This window comes from Nilaparvata lugens, chromosome 4 (assembly GCF_014356525.2).
Source record: "Nilaparvata lugens isolate BPH chromosome 4, ASM1435652v1, whole genome shotgun sequence".
In the NCBI taxonomy this organism is placed as follows: Eukaryota; Metazoa; Arthropoda; class Insecta; order Hemiptera; family Delphacidae; genus Nilaparvata; species Nilaparvata lugens.
This window is the reverse complement of record NC_052507.1, coordinates 64030551-64051497: the sequence shown is the minus strand read 5'-3', so window position 1 is coordinate 64051497 and position 20947 is coordinate 64030551. Positions and strand designations below refer to the sequence as shown.

The 20947-nt window shown below is 34.9% G+C and overlaps 1 protein-coding gene across 2 annotated transcripts; it reads left to right on the top strand.

Moving 5' to 3' along the window:
* The first annotated feature begins 279 nt into the window (after positions 1-279).
* LOC111059889 lies at positions 280-19304 on the top strand. Of its 2 annotated transcripts, none has more exons than XM_039426170.1 (3): positions 280-376; positions 14815-15017; positions 18053-19301. In XM_039426170.1, exons 1-3 carry the CDS (start codon positions 365-367, stop codon positions 18555-18557), a joined length of 720 nt encoding a protein of 239 aa, XP_039282104.1. In that variant the 5' UTR covers positions 280-364; the 3' UTR covers positions 18558-19301. The 2 variants fall into 2 exon arrangements, with proteins under 2 accessions (XP_039282104.1, XP_039282103.1); XM_039426169.1 differs by lacking the exon at positions 280-376 and adding an exon at positions 1250-1315 and having other exon boundaries at positions 18053-19304.
* The last annotated feature ends 1643 nt before the right edge of the window (positions 19305-20947 follow it).

Sequence of the window (20947 nt, the reverse complement as noted above, 5' to 3'; positions counted from 1 at the left end):
GCAATGTCCAATCCCTGGAACAAGCAATTTTAAAGTGTTTCAAAATTCGACGAACTGACTTCAAGTTGAGTGAATTGATCGAGCAAATTGGAGTGAGCAGTGGACCGCCAATATGTTCTCCGGTAAGTTGCAATAACATTGTTTCCTGTGTGGTCAATGGGAGCATAGAACAGGCAGGAGATTAGGAGCGCAGGAGAGAATGTCCTTCTCCTGCAGGTGAATGATCCTGAGATGAGGGGGAGGGTAGAAGTGGGGGAAAACGAAAGGTGGAAAGGAGTTATTTGTGTTCTTTTTCCGTGACAAATATAAAAGCGACGCCCCGGGCGAAACGGGTTATTTTATTGTAGACCACGTTATCAGCAACATGGTAAATTTGGTAAGTTTTCAATCATCTATTTATCATACATACAAAATTGGTGACAGTGAACAAGGATAGTGTATCAATGTTGTGTGAAAGTGCCAAGTGAAAACGGTGTGAAAAACCTCCACTGATAGATTTCCTTGATTTAAAGTTAGAAGTATTTTCGGCTATTTCGGAATATGTGTAACCTTATCTAAGAGAGGAATAGCACAAGGTTACCTTATTTTTTCTCTCCCTATCATTTTGATGATGTATTTATTGTATGAATCAATAGAGAATAAAGCATTCCTGACAACAATAATTTTTATTGTGAGTTATCTATAGTGAGATACCTATAATGAGTTCTACGTTATGACAGTGGAGAGAGATAGGAGCACAGCGTTGCCGATTCTCTGCCTTACCACTGCATATTCTACAGAGGATAGCAACACTAATTTCAATCAAATACTGCCATGATAACGTCAATCTCACTATAATAACTCTATGTAATATAACTTTGAAGTAGCTCTATTAAAATAAATAGAAATATTAATGCTACATTCGAAGTACCTCTGGCAACAATAATTTCGAGTTATCGAGCAATGTCCAATCCCTGAAACAAGCAATTTTAAAGTGTTTCAAAATTCGACGAACTGACTTCAAGTTGAGTGAATTGATCGAGCAAATTGGAGTGAGCAGTGGACCGCCAATATGTTCTCCGGTAAGTTGCAATAACATTGTTTCCTGTGTGGTCAATGGGAGCATAGAACAGGCAGGAGATTAGGAGCGCAGGAGAGAATGTCCTTCTCCTGCAGGTGAATGATCCTGCGATGAGGGGGAGGGTAGAAGTGGGGGAAAACGAAAGGTGGAAAGGAGTTATTTGTGTTGTTTTTCCGTGACAAATATAAAAGCGACGCCCCGGGCGAAACGGGTTATTTTAGTGTAGACAACGTTATCAGCAACATGGTAAATTTGGTAAGTTTTCAATCATCTATTTATCATTCATACAAAATTGGTGACAGTGAACAAGGATAGTGTATCAATGTTGTGTGAAAGTGCCAAGTGAAAACGGTGTGAAAAACCTCCACTAATGGATTTCCTCAATTTAAAGTTAGAAGCCTTTTTTGTTATGAAATACAATGACTATAGTGAGGTCCACGTTATAATGGCAGTGGAGAAAGATAGCAGTACACCTTGCCGATCCTCTGTCTTGTCAATGCCCTCTATAGACGGTAGCTGATACAGGTTTATTGATGTAATATTAACTGTTCATTCTCGTTTAAAATAATCAATTATATTTTATTAAGCAAGAAGTTATATATTTCAATAACTTCATAATTAAGATTAAATATTTTGTTAATCAATTATTAATTCTACATTGTTAAAAGACGATCTGGTAACAGAGCAAAGCGAGAGAGAGATAGCGCTATCCGCTTTGTTGAATGATAGACAAGGATAGTTATACCATTGCTAATCAATCACTGCCATTATAACGTGGACCTCACTATAGCTTTCAATATCATCGTTCTATTCAAAAACAAAATAGTGATTTATTAGTAAGTTAAGCAGTACATAGATTAAAGTAAGCAGTTCTTGATGGTAAACAACATTGAAGAAGCCTTTTTTTCCAATCTGGGGATGAAAGGTCATATCATTTACTTCGTCCGAATTATTTCAAAGTGTACTCATATGAATTAACTCTGAGATAACGTGCTTCAGGATGACGGAATTTTTTTCGGCTATCATACTCGAGTCAGTCCAAATCTTTAGATAAAAGTCTCGTAGTAACAAAAATGAATAATAGATGTTCATAGTATGTTCCAGATAACTCTCACACTAGAAATTATTTCAAGAGTCTTGTTAGAGGCGTAATGTAAGAACTGAAAAAAAATTGAGGATATGATAACTTATAAAGTCTTTCATCTAGGAAAAATTTATTTATTTATACATTGATAGATATATATAATTTTCAATTATGAATGATTGGAAAAGTAACAACAGACTTAAAGCCCAAAACTGTTCCTTCCACAAATTTAGGAGAAATTGTCCAAAAATAGGTTATTCCAAAATACCCGTGATTATAGTAGGTATTCTATCTCTTACACGGTTAGTTTCAAGTACTTATAACTTTTGTAGAAAAGATACCAAGACCAAGAGACTTCTTATGCTTTTCAAAATTTAGCAATCAAATAATTAAATAATGGAGAAATATTTTTCACAAATGAAACGATTTTCCAACCATTATAATCCTCATTCTAATCAGATTTAAAATCATTTTCCTTTACCATATTCCCACTCTGTTTATTCTCCACTCATATTTCCACTTGACTATTACCTTTCTATTGTTTCTATAACTTGTCTATTCTCCTTTGAGTGAACTAAAATTCATTCGATCATATATTTTATAGAATTATTATCATTCTCTGACCCGTCAAGCTCAATCACATAAGCCTAATAGTAAAATCATAGTGATATCATAACCTCAACATTTGGATGACATCAACATTTTATCAAAATTTTTGGAGAGAAATAGTACAGGCTCAGCCTAGTTTTTCCTTCAATGTCATAATTATATTAGGATTGTAGTATTTTTTACAATAAAATGAATGAAAAAATCTACATTTTTCATGAACAATAGATGAATGAAGACTCCTTCAAAGAAAAGTAAAGTCTATTCAATCATATTTTTACAATTTCACTCCACAATAATTCTTATAAAATAATGTTAAAATAATTAATATTTTTTATAACACAAAATATATTTTCTGCCGATGTTACCCTATCAACCTCTCTTTCAATACTCAATTAAACTACAGTATATGGGAGATTCCACTAAAGACTAGTTTTGAAAATTAGTCAAGCAATGGCTTCTGAAGAATAGGAAGTAACACTTTGTGCCGGATGCACAAAAGCCGGTTAAATTTTAATCGTGATTAATTCCACGAGAACCAATCAGAAAACCCGTCTTATCAAAAAGGCCTTCTCTGATTGGTTCTCGTGAAATTAATCACGGTTAAAATTCAACCGGCTTTTGTGCAACCAGGCCTTTGTCTATAAGAAAGGAAACACTTTGTCTATTGTCTCTATATTTGTCTATTTGAACTGCATTTTCAATAATTGACTGTTCATTTATCTTACATAATCCTCGGGGCAATATGCCGTCATAGTAGCCTAAGACATAAGTTGAAAAACTCCAATAACTAACCCATTGTTTTCCATATCATTACTCCAGTTTTAGTATTGACTATTCTATGAAAATTGGTTCGGTTATGCAACAATACTATTTCTTTTGCTAGTAATTACTGGCAAATAGTGTGACAGATTGTGTTTGTTCCTTTCACTTAATTGAATTCATCTCATATCTGATAACGTATTCATAACTATTGAATGAAAAAGACTAAGAAATTGTCAAAAAAGCACAGATTTATTGATACATAGAAAGACCGGTTTCGGTTATTACACCATTGTCAATCTCTGATTAGTTTATCAGAGATTGACAATGGTGTAATAACCGAAACCGGTCTTTCTAAGTATCAATAAATCTGTGCTTTTTGACAATTTCTTAGTCTTTTTCATTCAATATGAATAATTACCACAATATCAACTTCTCAACTACACAAAAAGTATTCATAGCTACGACAAACTCAGTTCTATTAACAGAGGTTTGGGGTTCTATACGAATGATAACGTATTCATAACCGATAACCAACTACGACAAACTCAGTTCTATTAACAGAGGTTTGGGGTTCTATACGAATGATAACGTATTCATAACCGATAACCAGCTACAAACTCAGTTTTATTAACAGAGGTTTGGAGTTTTATATGAATGAATGATCAGGATAGGAAGAGATACATTCATAAATGAATAGATTTGAATGATGAGGCACTGGTTGTAACTGGTTTGATCAATACATGTGCCAAGTATACACGTGTCAAGCATGCATGTGCTAAGTATACACGTGTCATTCCATCTATGTAGGTTTCCATCACTGGATCAAATAGTTCAATTGTATAAATTTGAAAATAAAGGCTGACTTTTGCCTCTGCACTCCTTTGCAATAAACTTCCCTATTCAATTGAAACAAAATTTCACATCACACTTCAAAATAACTCTATATATACTCTGTAGAGTAACTTCATTGATAATGACTTGAAATTTTGCTTGTAGATTGTTAATTAACCGAGGATGATTCTAGGCCTACTTCAAACTCTTCAATATTCCACTCGGTCAAGTTTTCAGTTCGTCAAGTTTCAAAATAGACCCTTGCGAAGCACGGGTTACCGGCTAGTATTGAATATATCGAGACCATTACTGAGTATGGAATCTATGAAAAATGAATGTCTGTGTGTGTTTGTTTGTTCCCTATAGACTTAAAAACTACTTGACAGAACGGCATGAAACTTTGGGAATATGTTGTGTGAATATTGGGGATGGTTTCTAACCTGAAATTTTAATAGGGGGCTAATAATAATTATTTATTAATCTATGTTACAGACCTATGTTTTCGTACTTGCCGGCCGAGCGGCTATCATAGAACGGAAAGATGATCATGATTCAAGATCATGTTGTGATAATAATATGATTTAGCATCCAAAGGTGCGTACAGATTTCCGCGCTGCGAACATGAGCAATTCACTTTTAATCAGCTGATGCCAAGCTTTTTATATATGTATCTTACCTTTTCTGTAAAAATACAGATATAGTCAGCTGATTAAAAGTGAATTGCTCATGATCGCGGCGCGTATACCTGTACGCACCTTTAAGTTAACAGCTGTAATAATCAGGTCACCCGTGCTTGATACGGTAGTTTGGAGCACGGTATATAGAAGAAGGGATAACCAATGATTGGATTGGATGGAAATTAGACCACAGACCACAAGAATCGATAGAATGTTGGTTAATTGACCATTGAGCAATTCTCTCCCAATTAATATGCTAATGAAAAACTGGCGGAATCTGAATGCCTTCACGCATTTAATGAGCTGAATCGTTCTCTCTGTGCCAAGAACCGATGTTTAGTAGCTAAAACACATTCGATTATGAAACAATTATTTTTAATAACTATTGCGTCACTGAATAATGGTCGGGTTGAATGGAGTGACAAATTGGCAAATCTCTAAGTGAGAGTTTACAGTTGTAAAGTACCTAGCTCAACCTATTTATCTCTCACTTTCCGTAGACTACTAAAACCCGGTTGCACAAAAGCCGGTTAAATTTTAATCGTGATTAATTTCATGAGAACCAATCAGAGAAACTTTCTCTGCAAAATAGCCTTCTCGTGAAATTAATCACGATTAAAATTTAGCCGGCTTTTGTGCGACCGGGCCTAAATCTGGAAAAGGGCACCATAAAATGAGAAAACATAGTTCCAAATATATAAGTTCTTGTTCTATTTGAATCTACTATTAGAATAAAACTCGTAAATTTTTTGCGGTAGGGAAGTCTTGTCAAGATTCGCAATTATTGAGTTTTTAAAAAACAAATAGAGCACAAGGAATTCTAGAATCATTCCAAGTGAATAGTAATATTTCAAATCCTCTCTTTAAACTTATAATACAGACAAGAATTGCATGCAAAAAAGACTTCCTGTTTTATGGAATGCTTTTTAATGAAAAATAGTTAATATGAAATAAAAGTCTTCGGTATTATAAAAAGTGTTTACGAAAGCCCTACCAATACTCTAGGGCATTGTTCCTGGGTGAAAATAATATCTGAATATCATATTTAAATTGTCCGGAAGTCTTCAGTTACCAACACAGCTGCCATTTTGCGTTTTTCACTTATTATTATTTACCTTGCCCTATTACCATAGGTAAGGAAAGTATTGCTTTCCGAAAAAATTAAGGTACCACAATTTCTAAATTTCTATACGTTTCAAGGTCCCCTGAGTCCAAAAAAGTGGTTTTTGGGTATTAGTCTGTGTGTGTGTGTGTGTGTGGTGTGTGTGTGTGTGTGTGTGTGTGTGTGTGTGTGTGTGTGTGTGTGTGTGTGTGTGTGTGTGTGTGTGTGTGTATGAGTGTATGTGCGTCTGTGTACACGATATCTCATCTCCCAATTAACGGAATGACTTGAAATTTGGAACTTAAGGTCCTTTCACTATAAGGATCCGATACGAACAATTTCGATCAAATGCATTCCAAGATGGCGGCTAAAATGGTGAAAATGTTGTCAAAAACAGTGTTTTTCGCGATTTTCTCGAAAACGGCTCTAACGATTTTGATCAAATTTATACCTAGAATAGTCATTGATAAGCTCTATCGACTGCCACAAGTCTCATATCTGTAAAAATTTCAGGAGCACTGCACCATCTATGCGAGGTTTGATTTTAGATTCCCAATTATCAGGCTTCAGATACAATTTAAACAAAAAATTTCAAGTGGAAAAGATTGAGCATGAAAATCTCTACAATTAATGTTCAGTAGCATTTTCACCTAAAATTGAAAATAAGCTCGAAATTAGAGAAAATAAGATTATTCAATTGCAAACTGTTGGCAACTGTTGATTCTATTAAATCATTCACTATGAAGAGATAGCAAACTTCGTGTGTCTGCAGCGCTATTGTCCTGTCACCAGCTGGCTCAGATCTTAGAAAAGTAGACATGAGATGCGCGGGAACACTAGCGTCACTTGATCAATTTTCAAACGGCAAGGAAAGTTGTGTGAGTGCACCACACCAGATTTTTTTTTCCAAATAATGGTTGAATGTATACGAAATTGAAACTTTGCACAATCATTTATGACAACTGGACAAAGCTACAAAAAAATTATGATAATTTTTCAAATTCATAAAACAAATTGGCGGCCATTTAAAATTTTGTTTCTCAAATGAATCAGAAACAGTTGGTTTTACAGAAAAATTACAAGTATAACTTTCTTTATTAAATTTAATTGCCAATCGATTGGTACCAGATTTTTTCAAGTTTGGACCGATATCAACTGAGATATGACATCTTTGGTGGTTGGTGACCCACCTTTAGAGGGTTATGTAACGTTATTTTATCGTTTAAAATGATCTAAAATCGCCTACTATTAACATGCAACGCAAATAGAGATTATTGCATCACTGAGGCAACTCTATTAGCATCCCTTGATTTGCACTGCAACAAACTTTCAGTGGTCACCTATCACTAAGGCTGCCATATCTCAGTTGATATTGGTCCAATCTTGAAAACTCTGGTACCAATCAATAGGCAATTAAATTTACTAAAAGAAGTTATTCTTGTAATTATTTTGTAAAACCAACGGTTTCTAAGTTATTTGAGAAACAACATTTTCAATGTTTTATGAATTTGAAAACTTATAATGTTTTTTAGCTTTGTCTAGTTGTGATTAATTATAGTGCAAAGTTTCAATCTCGTATGTTCAACCATTATTTGGAAAAAATAATAAGTGAAAAAAGCAAAATGGCCGCTGTGTGAGTAACTGAAGACTTCCGGACAATCTTAATATAATATTTAGATATGTTTTTTAACCCAGGAACAATGCCCTGGAGTATTGATAGGGAAATCGTGAACATCCTGTGTAATGCAGTGGTTAACACAAAAAATTGCATGTGAACTATCACCTATAATCTCTGCTATTGCTTTCAACTAACTAACAAATTGAGCCCAGCAATTAGAGTTTGACTTATCACTTTCCTCTGCAATAATTAATTGTTGGAGTGGATTGTAAACTGAATAGAGTTCTTCTGCGAGCTATGATTTAAGAGGAAACAATAATAATAACTCCCCAAATGTTCTCCAAATCTGCCAATAATTTAATTGCCTTTTCATAACTCATTACAAAAATTCCGTAAAATGTTTTAAGCTCACCATAGAGAGGTGAAAATCTACCTGAACCATTAAAATTATCATAGGTTATGATGATCTGAATGCAAGAAATATTGATAACTTCTTTCTTCCTATCCAGCACCTATCAATAATATACCTAATATGCCTAAATGTAGTTATAGGTACGGTAGTACTAGTAGTTCTGCAAACAGTAGACCTTGCGCTCAGTAAGTTACATTGACCTGTTGTTAAGTTTTCTCAAAAATTAATAAATAATTTATCAATTTAAAATGTCTACAAAAAATCCTAAATGAACATAGAGCTTTCTGTCCTATCGTACCGTGACGTGTCGTCCCGGAATGTGAGTGTGAGCGTTGTTATCAGGTCTGGTTGCAACTGTCTACAACGTTGATGGAAAGATGCATTTTCAAGATGTTCGATGTTTTTGAACGGGTAGTATATAGTCCAACAGACAGCTGATTTATTATGTATAATTCTAAAGTCTGATTTTTACGGTAATATTGGAGTATGAATGTGGCTCCTTTTTCCTTTTATATTATCCTTGAAATGCAAAATTTCCAAAACCTTGTATATACGTCGACGCGCAATTTGAAAAAGAACATACGTGTAAAATTTCATGAAAATCAATTACCTCGTTTCGCTGTAAATGCACAACATATAAACATTTAACATTGAGAGAAATGCCAAACCGTCGACTTAAATCTTAGACCTCACTCCGCTCGGTCAACAATAGCACAATACTACAATACCACAGGACAGCTCAGTATGAGAAAAAGCCTTCTTTTATGGGTATAGAATTTATTAGTGAACTGCCGTCAGCTTTGAGAGAAAATGAGAGTAAGGATATTTTCAAAAAGCTATTGAAAAAATATTCTTCTCAAATGCTGTCTGCACTCATTCTTGTAAATCTACCTTACTGACTTTTCATCTCCAGCAAAGATTTCTGTGCGTGGGAGATTAATGTTCAGGGAGATGTGAGCTTGGCATAATAAAGCTGAATAATGAAATGTAAGCCTGGTTCAGACGTGACCTTTATCTTTGCCTCTTGTTTGATGCAGGAAGTTCCGTTTAAACTGAAAAACGGGTGTTTTTTTTAACGTACGCAACAACCCCATGTTTTTGATAGCTACTTGTACACTAGAGAGGCAAGAAAGAGGTTCCATATTGAACCTATAATTGTTATTCATTCATAACTCTACCTTCATTGTATTATCATTCATCCCATCATCATCACCTAGGCTTAAAATACTTCTAGAAAGTCGCCTTTGTAAAATAATAAATAATGACGATCAAAAATTACAATTTCATGAGGAGCAATCAAGACTACATCCCCATTAGTCATTTTGATTTAGGTGGGCCGTCCACTGGAACCGATTTTGTCCGAATTAGCATCGGCCGAAAACTACCGAACTCGTCCGAACGATCCCCCAACAAAGAAAGCTGATAGAAGCTCGTCCATTGCAACAGGTTCATACGTCCGTGCACGGCACGGCCGTATCCGGCCGATCAAGTTTTCGATCCGAATTGAATGGGATTTTCCGGCTCTATCCGGCCGAAGTCGAGCTAAGACAACATCATCCTAACCTCAAAATTGTTCTCAGTCTTGTCTGTTTTTGTTTTTTGAACTATCTTGTTCTGTTTTATAACGTTGTAACTATGGACAATTATAAGTTGATAAGTTTGGTTCAAGAGCATGTTCCATTGTGGGATATGCGAGACAAAAGATATCATCGTCGTGATGTTCAAAGGAATCTGTAGACAAAGATTACTGAACAAATAGGATCTGAAGGTAAGATTATTGTAATGAATAACCAAATTTAGTGGATATTTGTTTATTCAATTTTCAAAATCTCAATATAATCATTGTTTACGAAAAATTTTGGTGGCTATGATAGTAGTTAATTCAATATTCAATAGTTCAGTCAACTACTGAACTAGACTGACGTAAACGGTTCCAATGGACGACCATATTCGGCCGAATTTACGGCCGGCAGATTCGTCCGATCCAACGGCCGAACGGATCGGTTGAATACGGTTCCAGTGGTCGGTTACCCCTTGTCTTAAAAACCCGTATCCTTCATTCGTGTGGGTTTTTGGGTTTTTGCATAGTCTCTCAATCAAGGGAAGAGCAAAAAATTAGGGAAAAGCTGACAAAAATGTGGACTTCATAAGGGAGCGCCCAACAAAAAAGGCTGGAAACCCAGATTTATCTTCCTACTCATTTTAGTTACTATTTTTCACTCCGAAAAGTCCATCGTTCAGAGAGGGTTTTACCCATCCCTTCAGCATCTTCTCTTCTTCTCCATTCGAATTATTTCAGGGCTGTTTTTCACAATCTCTATTCTCACGATAAAAATTCGTGTTTCCAAAGAGAACTACTGGCTTTGCATAAATCGATAAAAACTCTCCCAAATAAGCTGCATGATATATGGGAATCGCTCTCTCATACATAATGTCACGTTATTATGACAGTGGATGAAGATAGACGCTAGCTGACAAAGGTTTATTGATGTAATATTAACGGTTCATTCTCGTTTAAAGTAATCAATTCCATTTTATTAGGCAGGAAATCATATTTTTCAATAATTTAATAGTTAAGATTAAATATTTTGTTAATTCTACATTGTTAAAAGACGATCTGGCAACAGAGAAAAGCGAGAAAGAGATAGCGCTATCCGCTATAAATTATATTTTATTAAGCAAGAAATTGCATTTTTCAATAATTTCATAATGAATTTTCATAATCAAGATGAAATATTTTGTTAATTAACTGTCAATTCTACATTGTTAAAAGACGATCTGGCAACAGAGCAAAGTGAGAAAGATATAGCGCTATTCGCTCTGTTGAATGATAGACAAGGATAGCAATACCATTGCTAATCAAACACTGCCTTTATAACTTGGACCTTACTCTAGTAAATGAATGGGCAACGAAAATTGACTGGAGTCACTTTGATTCGTGTCCTATTGACTAGAGTCACTATTTTTACTCGTGTGTTGGTGTTTTGGTGGATAAGGATAAGGATAAGGATAGCAATACCCTTGAAAGTTCAAACACTGCCATTATAACGTGGACCTCACTTTAGGAAAACTATCGAAAATAGTAGCAAAATGCGTTAACATACCGTCCACTTTCCACGCATTGTGAACATGCACGTTTGAATAATAGACGAAATGGAACGAGGTTGAGGCGGACGGATAATGGAAGTGGTGTAAGAATTAGCCGACTGGAAACGGCTCAATGAGTCCACAAACTCAGCTTGGAGTCTTGAACCCACTCATATACAGTACACTCTCTGTGGTTTACTGTTCAACGGATTTAGTCACTTTTATTTAATCGGCGCATGTTGTTTTGTAATAATTATTCATGTTTTTTGCTCTCAATCCGTGTTTTCTCTCATTGCTGGCCTATGCACTGATTGGAACACAATCGCTCGCTCTATCTCATTCTCACTTCATTCATCACAGCACTACTTGATCTACCTTCTCTCTTTCTCTAATGCTAAGATCCATTTGCCACCGTCTCATTCATAGCACAACTCCAGTTTCCGCTACGCTTACAACTCTATAACTATACTCTATTATACCTAACTATAGTGAGGTCCACGTTATTATGACAGTGGATGAAGATAGAAAAATAGCGATGCCGATTTTCTGAATTAATTAATTATATTTCTAAACTGTCAAAAACATAATTGGCATCGTTTTGGACCTAGAAATGGATAGTACTACCGGATTTGTCGAATGATAGACAAGGATAGCAAAACCAAAGTTGATCAAATACTGTCATTATAATGTGGACCTCACTATATACCTAAATATATATTCTTATCTTACACTATTAAACGAGCAACTTCTGTTTAGATGTTTGGATGTTTAGATGTTTATATGTTTGTATTTCACTGGATCTCAAAACGGCTCTAACGATTCTCACGAATTTCAGAGCATAGTAGGTTTATAATATAAAGATTCGATTGCACTAGGTCTCATCCCTGGGAAAACTCGCTGAAGGACATTAAAAGGATAATTATTATTCATCCTTGAAAAAACTTTTCTTTTCTGGCTCAACATTTTGCAAAAATTACTCAAAAATTTCCAATCTGTAGAGATTTGAGTGAAATATTTTTGTTTTTTATCAGTTTTTAAATATCAAAATTCAAAATGTTTAGTTTTGAAGTGGAAATTGGACTTTTTGAAGTGAAAGTGAAATCTTAACCTTATTCTTTTTTGAAACTTTTATTTGTAAAAACTTGGGAGAAGACAGTTTTCGGCTATGCCTGTTGTCTTCTCCCAATCATACTATATTTATTATTATGATCTGTAATGACAATGGAATAAAAAAGATGATAATAATTATTTCGTCGTCTGTTGGTGATGGAAGTGAGTGAGCGAGTTCATGTGTGTGGGACTGTGTCAAAATTATGACTCAGCTGTTGAACTTTTGTAATCATTCAATCAGGTACATGGTGCCGGTTGCAAAAAAGCCGGGTTACTTTCAATCCTGATTAATACCAGTAGATCCATCTTTTTGAAATGGTCTTCTCTGATTTGGTTCACGTGAAGTTAAACAGGATTTTGAATTCAACCTGCTTTTGTGCAACTGGGCCTTTGTGAGAGAAATTTATGCATTCCTCTGGGAATTAATCTCAATGTACTGTGATTAGATAGATTATTTCTGTATGAATGTTGTTATAATTTCTTCTTTCGTAATAAATTTCTTATGTTTTTGTACTCCAGAGCGAAGCTCGGTCCCCGATATTACTCTATTATACCTATAGATATTCTTATATATACTTACATAATATAACTATAAACTTTGTGGATTGTCTTACAAGCTATTTGTCTACAGAGTCAGAGATTGATTTATCTATTATTATATGCCAGGTCTTGAGAATCGTAATGCATTTGTAAACTATTGCAGAGAGTACTGGAGTATGTAGTGAGGTCCACGTTATAATGGCTGTATATTTGATTAACATTGGTGCTGCTATCCTTGTCTATCATTCGACAAAGCAGATAGCGCTCTCCTTTTCTAGCTCCGCAATTTTGCCAGATCATTTCTCAACTATGTGGAAATATAGTTGATTAACAAAATATTCAATTTCAACTGTAAAAATGTACCTATTATTTTACTAGTAGTTCTGCGAACAGTAGACCTCGCTCATGAATACAACTTTAAATCTAATGAGAAGGGCCAGTACAGTAAGTACAGTATATTGTGAAGATTTAGCCATACCATCTATTATTTTCTCCATTGAAAGTGCTAGAGACGCTGTTTCCAGGGACACCGGACTTATCAAGGAGGTACCTTTATATCGTCTCCATATTCACAATATAAACATATATTACAACTTTTCTAATAATTAATTATAAGAAATCGGTCAACTGACGGAAAAAATGTAGTATGCAGTAGGCAATTTAGATGATGAATCGTCTCACAGACGATGGTGAGATGGAAAATGATTCTAAATAAGATGAGTTTGTTGGTGACAATGACAGGAGGTTGCTAATGATGTTTTTTCATGAAAAGTGGATTCAATGTTATGGCTTGTTATGCCTAAGCAGAATTTTAATGCTCACAAATCGGTTTCCGATCTCATACCTAAAGGAAAACAAAAGATTTGACACTGTTCAGTTAAAAAATAACTAAAATAATAACTGATAGTTATGAATAAAAGAAGTTGGAGATTAAAGAAATGTTTATGATGTTAAATATTGTCTACAACTAAAATAGTTGTTGATTAATTTTATGATTATAAAAATTTTCCACAACTAAAATAGTTGAGTTATCTGTAACATGGATAATAATAGTTATTTATGAATTGATATTAAAGATTTTTAAAAATAATTCATGCAATTAATTTGATAAATCAATTTAATAATAATAATAATAAGATGATTCAACTTAATTATTCTATATAGTAATAATAATAATAATTTTATAATTATATATTATTAGAATAAGATAAAACAATATTAGTATCGTCTGCAAAAAAATCTGGTCGGAACGAGATTTGAACCTGTGACCCACGGTGTATCAAACTACGCTCTAACCGTCTTGGGCACCAAAAGATATATTTCCTTGACGAATTGATTATTATAGACAAGAATGAACAGTTATTATTATTAGCGTATGGATTTTAGTGGTGGGGAGACCCAAGGGTAAATCCACCTGGCCGTATATAGTCCAAAGTTCCCTAATGGGAAACCGGACACTATAAGGTTATAGTGAGCACAATACTTTAAATTTACACTTTTCACTTCGGAATAAAGTTTATTTTGATGTTAAAAAGTCCAAACATATACAAAACCGAAACAAAACACAAAACCACTAAGCCAAATTTAGAGAATATTGAATATTTAGACAATAAATTTAGAGCCGAAAATCTATAGCACGTTATTATATTACATCAGATATACTGGTGTCAGCTATCCTCCATAAAAGGTAGTGGCAAGGCAGAGAATCAGCAATGCTGTTCTTCTATCTTCCTCCTCTATGCCATTACAACGTAATGGACCTCACTCTAGGTAGAATCAGTAAGCCACAGTAAGGTTTTCTAGTACCGGTAAGCTTCTATACACATTATTATGATTTTCACTTGTAATGCTGTCTAACTTGGTGTATCTTTGAAGCCTTTCAATAGGAATTATTGTAATCGTGAAATCTCTTCATTTCACAGGCATTTGTTCTCATCTGGACCGTGAGTGGTGCAGTTTTAATTGCCGGTCAGCAATATGCCGAGGATGGCAGTTACTCGAAAAGGCCTCTGCCTCTCATACTGATGCACAAGCAGGCATTGACACACGACGGCAATTTCAATTACGTTTTCGCTGCAGACAATGGACTCAAACAGGGAGAGACCATTAGTCCCGATGGAAGCAGGTAAGACTGATTCGAAAAGCTCCAACTTTTGTTGATGGTATCAACAAATGGTTGATGGTTGATGGACCAACAATGTTGATGGTAAATTGATGTTGTATGCTGACGACACAACAATCTTACTTGAAGGAAACAACTATCAAGATGTCATGGAGAAGGCTAAGAATCCTTGAAGCTTAATCTAAGCAAGACAAATTTTATTAAGTTCTCTATGAGAGGTAATGATAATGATCCAGCTATTGTGGGATGGGAGTGTCCTGCTACTGATAAGACAAAGTTTCTGGGGATTGAATTGCAGGCAAACTTGAAGTGGGATGGTCACATAGAGAAACTCCAGAAAAGGCTTTACCATGCTCTCTTTGCTCTGAGGACTGTTAAGTCGAATTCAAATCTCAAAACAGCTCTAAAGGTTTACCATGGGTATTTTCTTTCACTTATTAGATTTAGTATTTTGTTTTGGGGGGCTGGAAGAATTCATGCAACTTAAAAATGCAGAAAAAAGCACTTCGGATTTTGGGGGGAGTGGGTCCATCTTTCTCCTGTAATACCATATTCAAGGCACTCCGACTACTTACAGTTCCAGCGATATACTTCCTTGAAGTTGTCTCGTTTGTGTTCAAAAACAAAAATATTTTTAATGCTAACCGAATTTGTCATACTTATGAAACACGAGGTAAAAATACATGATTATTCCAGTTCCCTATCCATAGACTGACTCTTCTCGAAAAGGGACCGTATTATTCAGGACTCAAGTGTTTTAATTGCATTCCTGAGGATATAAGGCTGTGTAGCAGCTATAAGTTATTTGTTTCAAAGATAATTAGGACACTGGTAGAGGCTTGTCCTTATACCATTGAGGAGTGTTTTAGAGCATTCATGTGACTCCATTCTAAAAATGACATGTTGTATGCCACTTGAGCACCGCTCAGAATTTGTGGCTTCACACAAAAAAAATATAATAATAATAAATAATTTAAGTTCTACCAAATCAAAAAGTTCTACTGAATGAAAAAATTCCCACTTTCAATTTCCAATCAAAAAGCTTCCACTTTCAAGATGTAGTGAGGTCTTTGTAGTGATGGCAGTATTCGATTAACATTGTTGTTGTAATCCTTGTCTATCACTCGACAAAGCAGATAGCGTTATCCTTTTCTAGCTACGCAAACTAGGAGATACCATAAGTCCTGATGGAAGCAGGTAAGACTAAATCAAAAAGCTATCAGTTCCAAGCTATAGTGAGGTCTTCGTTATAATGCTAGTATTTGACTAACATTGGTGTTGCTATCCTTGTCTATCATTCGACAAAGCAGAGAGTGCTATTCTTCTCTAGCCTATTATTTTATTTTCTATGGAGAGCCCATAAGTCCTGATGGAAGCATGTAACACCAAATCGAAAAGTTCCCACTTTCAAGTTCTTTCATTTTATAATGGTGAATATTTTCCCTACATATTATATAAACGAATTTATATTTTTCACATCCTACAACCAACATGAAAACAAGCAAGCTACTGTGAACAGTCATTATTTTTCGATAAACAAAGGATTGCAATGTTCTGAGTAGATAGTATCAGAAATAATTTCAATTCCTTATTTTGAAGTAGCACGATTCTTTGAGTATCTTGGGCTCAGACCCATAGAGAAAGTTCACACAAAAATACTTTGAAGGAAAGCAGAGTAAGGTAACTCATTCTCAGATAATTAATTATTTGGATCACATTCATTCAATCATATAGGTAATACTGTAAATACATTATACTGATATGTGTATGTGTAAAATGAAGCAGGATATCATATTTGCTTTAAGAATATAGCAGTGAATCGAATAGGGCCTGCATATTTTGCTCTAAAAATATAGCAGTGAATAGGCCAACATTTCAATCAGCAGTATTACAATATTAAACCCCCTGACTTAATCACTGAAAGATATATATTTATTGATGAATAGAATATTTGAGATAGGTTGAACATCATTAACAAGAATGATCAATTAATATTACCGTATATCAGAATTACCCGGATGAGTCAAATAACTGCATCTATACTACCGGTATAGAAAGCTGGATTCAGAGACAACAGTGAAAATACAATTCCCATAAGTTCTTATGGAATTATTCATTATCTGGCTGGGTGGGAATAGTCCAATTAAAACTCTAGGGAATTATATTTAAACTGTTTACTGACACTGTTGTGAGCGAATCCAGCTTTATTCAATTAACAAGGAGTTTTATTTGATAGTCGGGAAGTCCGGACCCACAAGATGTCAAGTTATCAATCAATAATAAAGTGAATATCCTATTATATTAAGCGAGCAATTTCTGTATATCTGTTTATATTTTTATATCAGGTTATCTGGTTATTTATGTTCAACGGATCTTGAAAACGGTTCTAACGATTTTCACGAAATTTGGAATATAGTAGGTTTATGATATCAAAATTCGATTGCACTAGGTCTCATCCCTGGGAAAACTCGCTGAAGGACATGAAAAGGATCCTCATCCTTGAAAAAACAGATGATGATTTCGTCGTCTGTCGATAACAGAAGATGCGTGTGCCTGTGTGGGAGATCAACTGTGTAATCAATTAGCTTACCGTATCTCGCGAGAAATTTACAAATTTTAATTGACTCGATCAAAAAACAGTAATCTGATTTGTTGACATGAGATGGTATATATCATAATATTTAAAGTTAATCATTGTTTTACACAGTTCTAAGCTATTAGTGAGTGTTATTTTGTTATTCAATTTGGTATGTAAACAATCTAAATTAGAACTTTAATGTTTTCAAATATTTGGAATGGAAATTTCACCTGAATACAAGTGTATGGAACATAACCTACTTTTTGGATTATTTATAGTGTATAAATCAAAACTCGGGGAAGAAACAGTTTTGGGCTGTGCCTGTTGGTCCTTCCCCAATCATTTTAAAGAATTGAGTTATGTTTATCAGTAAATAAACAACGAGCAAAGCTCGGTGCCCCGATATTAACTATTATTACTTGCGTATACAAACATATATGACGATTTTAAAATTTTGCAGACAAGGCTCCTACTCTTACGTGGACCCTAGCGGCAAGACGATCAGCGTGAAGTACACGGCGGGCAAAGACGGCTTCAAAATCCTGGAGGGTGACCACATCCCCAAGCCAGTTCCGGCCCTACCGGTGGCCCCGGCCTACACGGAACAGATCCCGCCCTACCAGCAGTTCCAGTCGCCCTACCCGGGCCCTTCTGCCCGCCATTCGGGCCCTTCTGTCCTCCGTGGAGGCTACAGCAGTGATGACTCCGGTATCGGCAGCGCGCTCGCTTATATTCACGCCCAGGACCGCTACAAGAGCCCTTCCGCCCCGCACTATAGGGTGCAGGAGGACAGTGGCGCCTACGACACGACCCGACACAACTACGACACGACACGACACAACTACGACACGGCCAGAAACAACTACGATAGCGGCAACGCGGATTACAACAGCAGTCCAGCACTTGACGAACACAAGGGACCGCACAGTTGGGGACCAGGGTATGCGTTCGAGTTTGCTGGATGAAAACGTGGAACCTGAAAAATGAATAAGAAAATAAGAGAGGAAACATGGAGGAGTGACGTAAGGTAGCTTCTAGCTTGAGAGTGCTGCATTTGATAAGCTTCATGTAAGTCAAAGGTGGAGCACTCTGGTGGAGAACCACCATTTAAATACATGCATTACATTCAGCACTCAATCTTTTGAAGCTACCTTCGCCGCTCAATCATTCTTTACAGAACAACGAATGAATAAAAGTTGAACTTAAATAAATTCCCATCTTTGGAATGAAAACAATAAAACATTATTGATTGAACAACGAATAAATAGTATGAAAACGAGATGTATTAAACATAATTGCCAACTGAATAACGAGAACAAAGATGTATTTTTTACAACTTGTTATAAGTAATACTAACAAATGAGAAAACTATGTATTGAAATTTTGGTTTATCTGTGAAGCTAGTTGTTATTCAAATCATTTACTCACTCTGTCGATGATTCTATGAGAATAAGCATTTGTGATATATTTCTATAAATATCCAGTTTGGAGTTGGATACTGTATTGAATGTTGTTGCCCTTATATAGGCATATAAGTGTCAGAAAATATCTAAAAATAAGAATGTTATATAAGCTATCCTATACAAGTGGTATCTCAACAACTGGTATAGAAAAACTTGAGTATGAGGATGGGAAATTTTACATAAATTTATTGTTATTTTTTTACTGAATTGTTTCATTAAAATGCCATTGGAGAACTATATTTAAAATGAGTTTGTGTTTTATTATCCACAGTACTAGGAAACTTGAGTTAAGTAGGTTACTAAATTGGAAAAATAATTTATAGCTAAAAATCATTGAAATCTTGTGGCAATCGAAGCTAGAAAAATCACGTTGAACAGATCCTGGATAATGAAATTCCAAAGGCTGTTATAAATTAATATATTATATAATCTACCTTATGGTAGAAGTGATATTGTCTCATGTAGTCAGGGATGGCAAACCAATATTTCAGGTGCACAGGTTATGTTCATATTTCAGTGTGCCTGACCTTTTTAAAAGATGATAAAGAAGATAATTTTGAATAAAATTTAGAATTTAGAAATAGGCGGACACATCTAGAAAATACCTGAGTCTATACCTAATTCATGCAGGTGAACGGGCTAGAGTCAAGAAAACTTCAATTAATCTTGCCATGCCTGATTTAATAGGTTTATACTATAGAATAACACTACAATTTGAAATAATTGAAAAATACAAACAGCTTCAATAAACATTGGCAACTAAAAGCGAACAACAGAAACAACAATTTCATGTTACTTTGTTGACATTCTTCATCTGATTTGGGGGCACATTACTATCCTTCGTTTAGATAGCAATACGTCACAAAACCAAACAATATCAGTCATAAAATAACAAATTAATTTCAACATGAAATTACTCAAGAAAGAAAAGCCCGTTGAACCCAAATTTCGTTGATAGCAACCCATATAACCCATTTCATAATAATTTTGAATCCCCACTTTTGATTGACATTCTCGAATGAACCTTTGTTTCACTACACTGCACTTTCGTTGGTCTGTACGTTGCTTTATCGTCGGGGTTACAGTACCTTGTTTTTGACGGTGAACTTTTACCGGTTGAATTTGGCTTGACGGCGACGTCCTCTTACGTCCCTAGACCTGTCGTCTGAACGGGTGTCTTGAAGCTGTGTTACATAAATTTGCGGAACCAAAGGGGTGGTACATGAAGTTGGTTTGGGGACACACATGAACCGCTGTAAATAAATGTATTACAGCATTAATTTCTAACTCTTCCTACAATTCATCAAAAGCTAAAACAGGAGTTTATTCTGTTATTTAATTTAGATTTTATCTTGACGTTCTGATTTCATTCTCAAAATTTAACAGATTGAATTAAAACGAATTTACTTGCCAGAGTGTCATTAATATACAATGCAACATTTATGAAAACACCCGTAATAAATTAATATAATGCTTTTAGAAAATGAATACTTCATTAATTATGATGTTAACTTTTATATAAATTGATATAATACTCTTAGAAAAGGAATAATTCAGATTGAATGCTAACTTATATGATATTTTTCGTTTGGTTTGCGAAATCAAATATAATTTTTCATTTATAGTAGCTCGACTAGTATTGTTGGAAACTTGTGCGCTAGCCAACATTTATTTTATTTATTATTTATGAACTATAGGACGCAATCCAAGTGTAAACAACGGGCATTCGCCCAAAACTGCTCAGAACCTTAATTTAAAATGAACAGTCCAGAGTTTATGATTTGATTTACCTACAAATACAAGTCCAAAAACGAGTATCAACTAGAATTATGAATTTATCACAAAACAAAACAAGACACTTTATAACACAATAAAAGAAAAAAAATATTGAA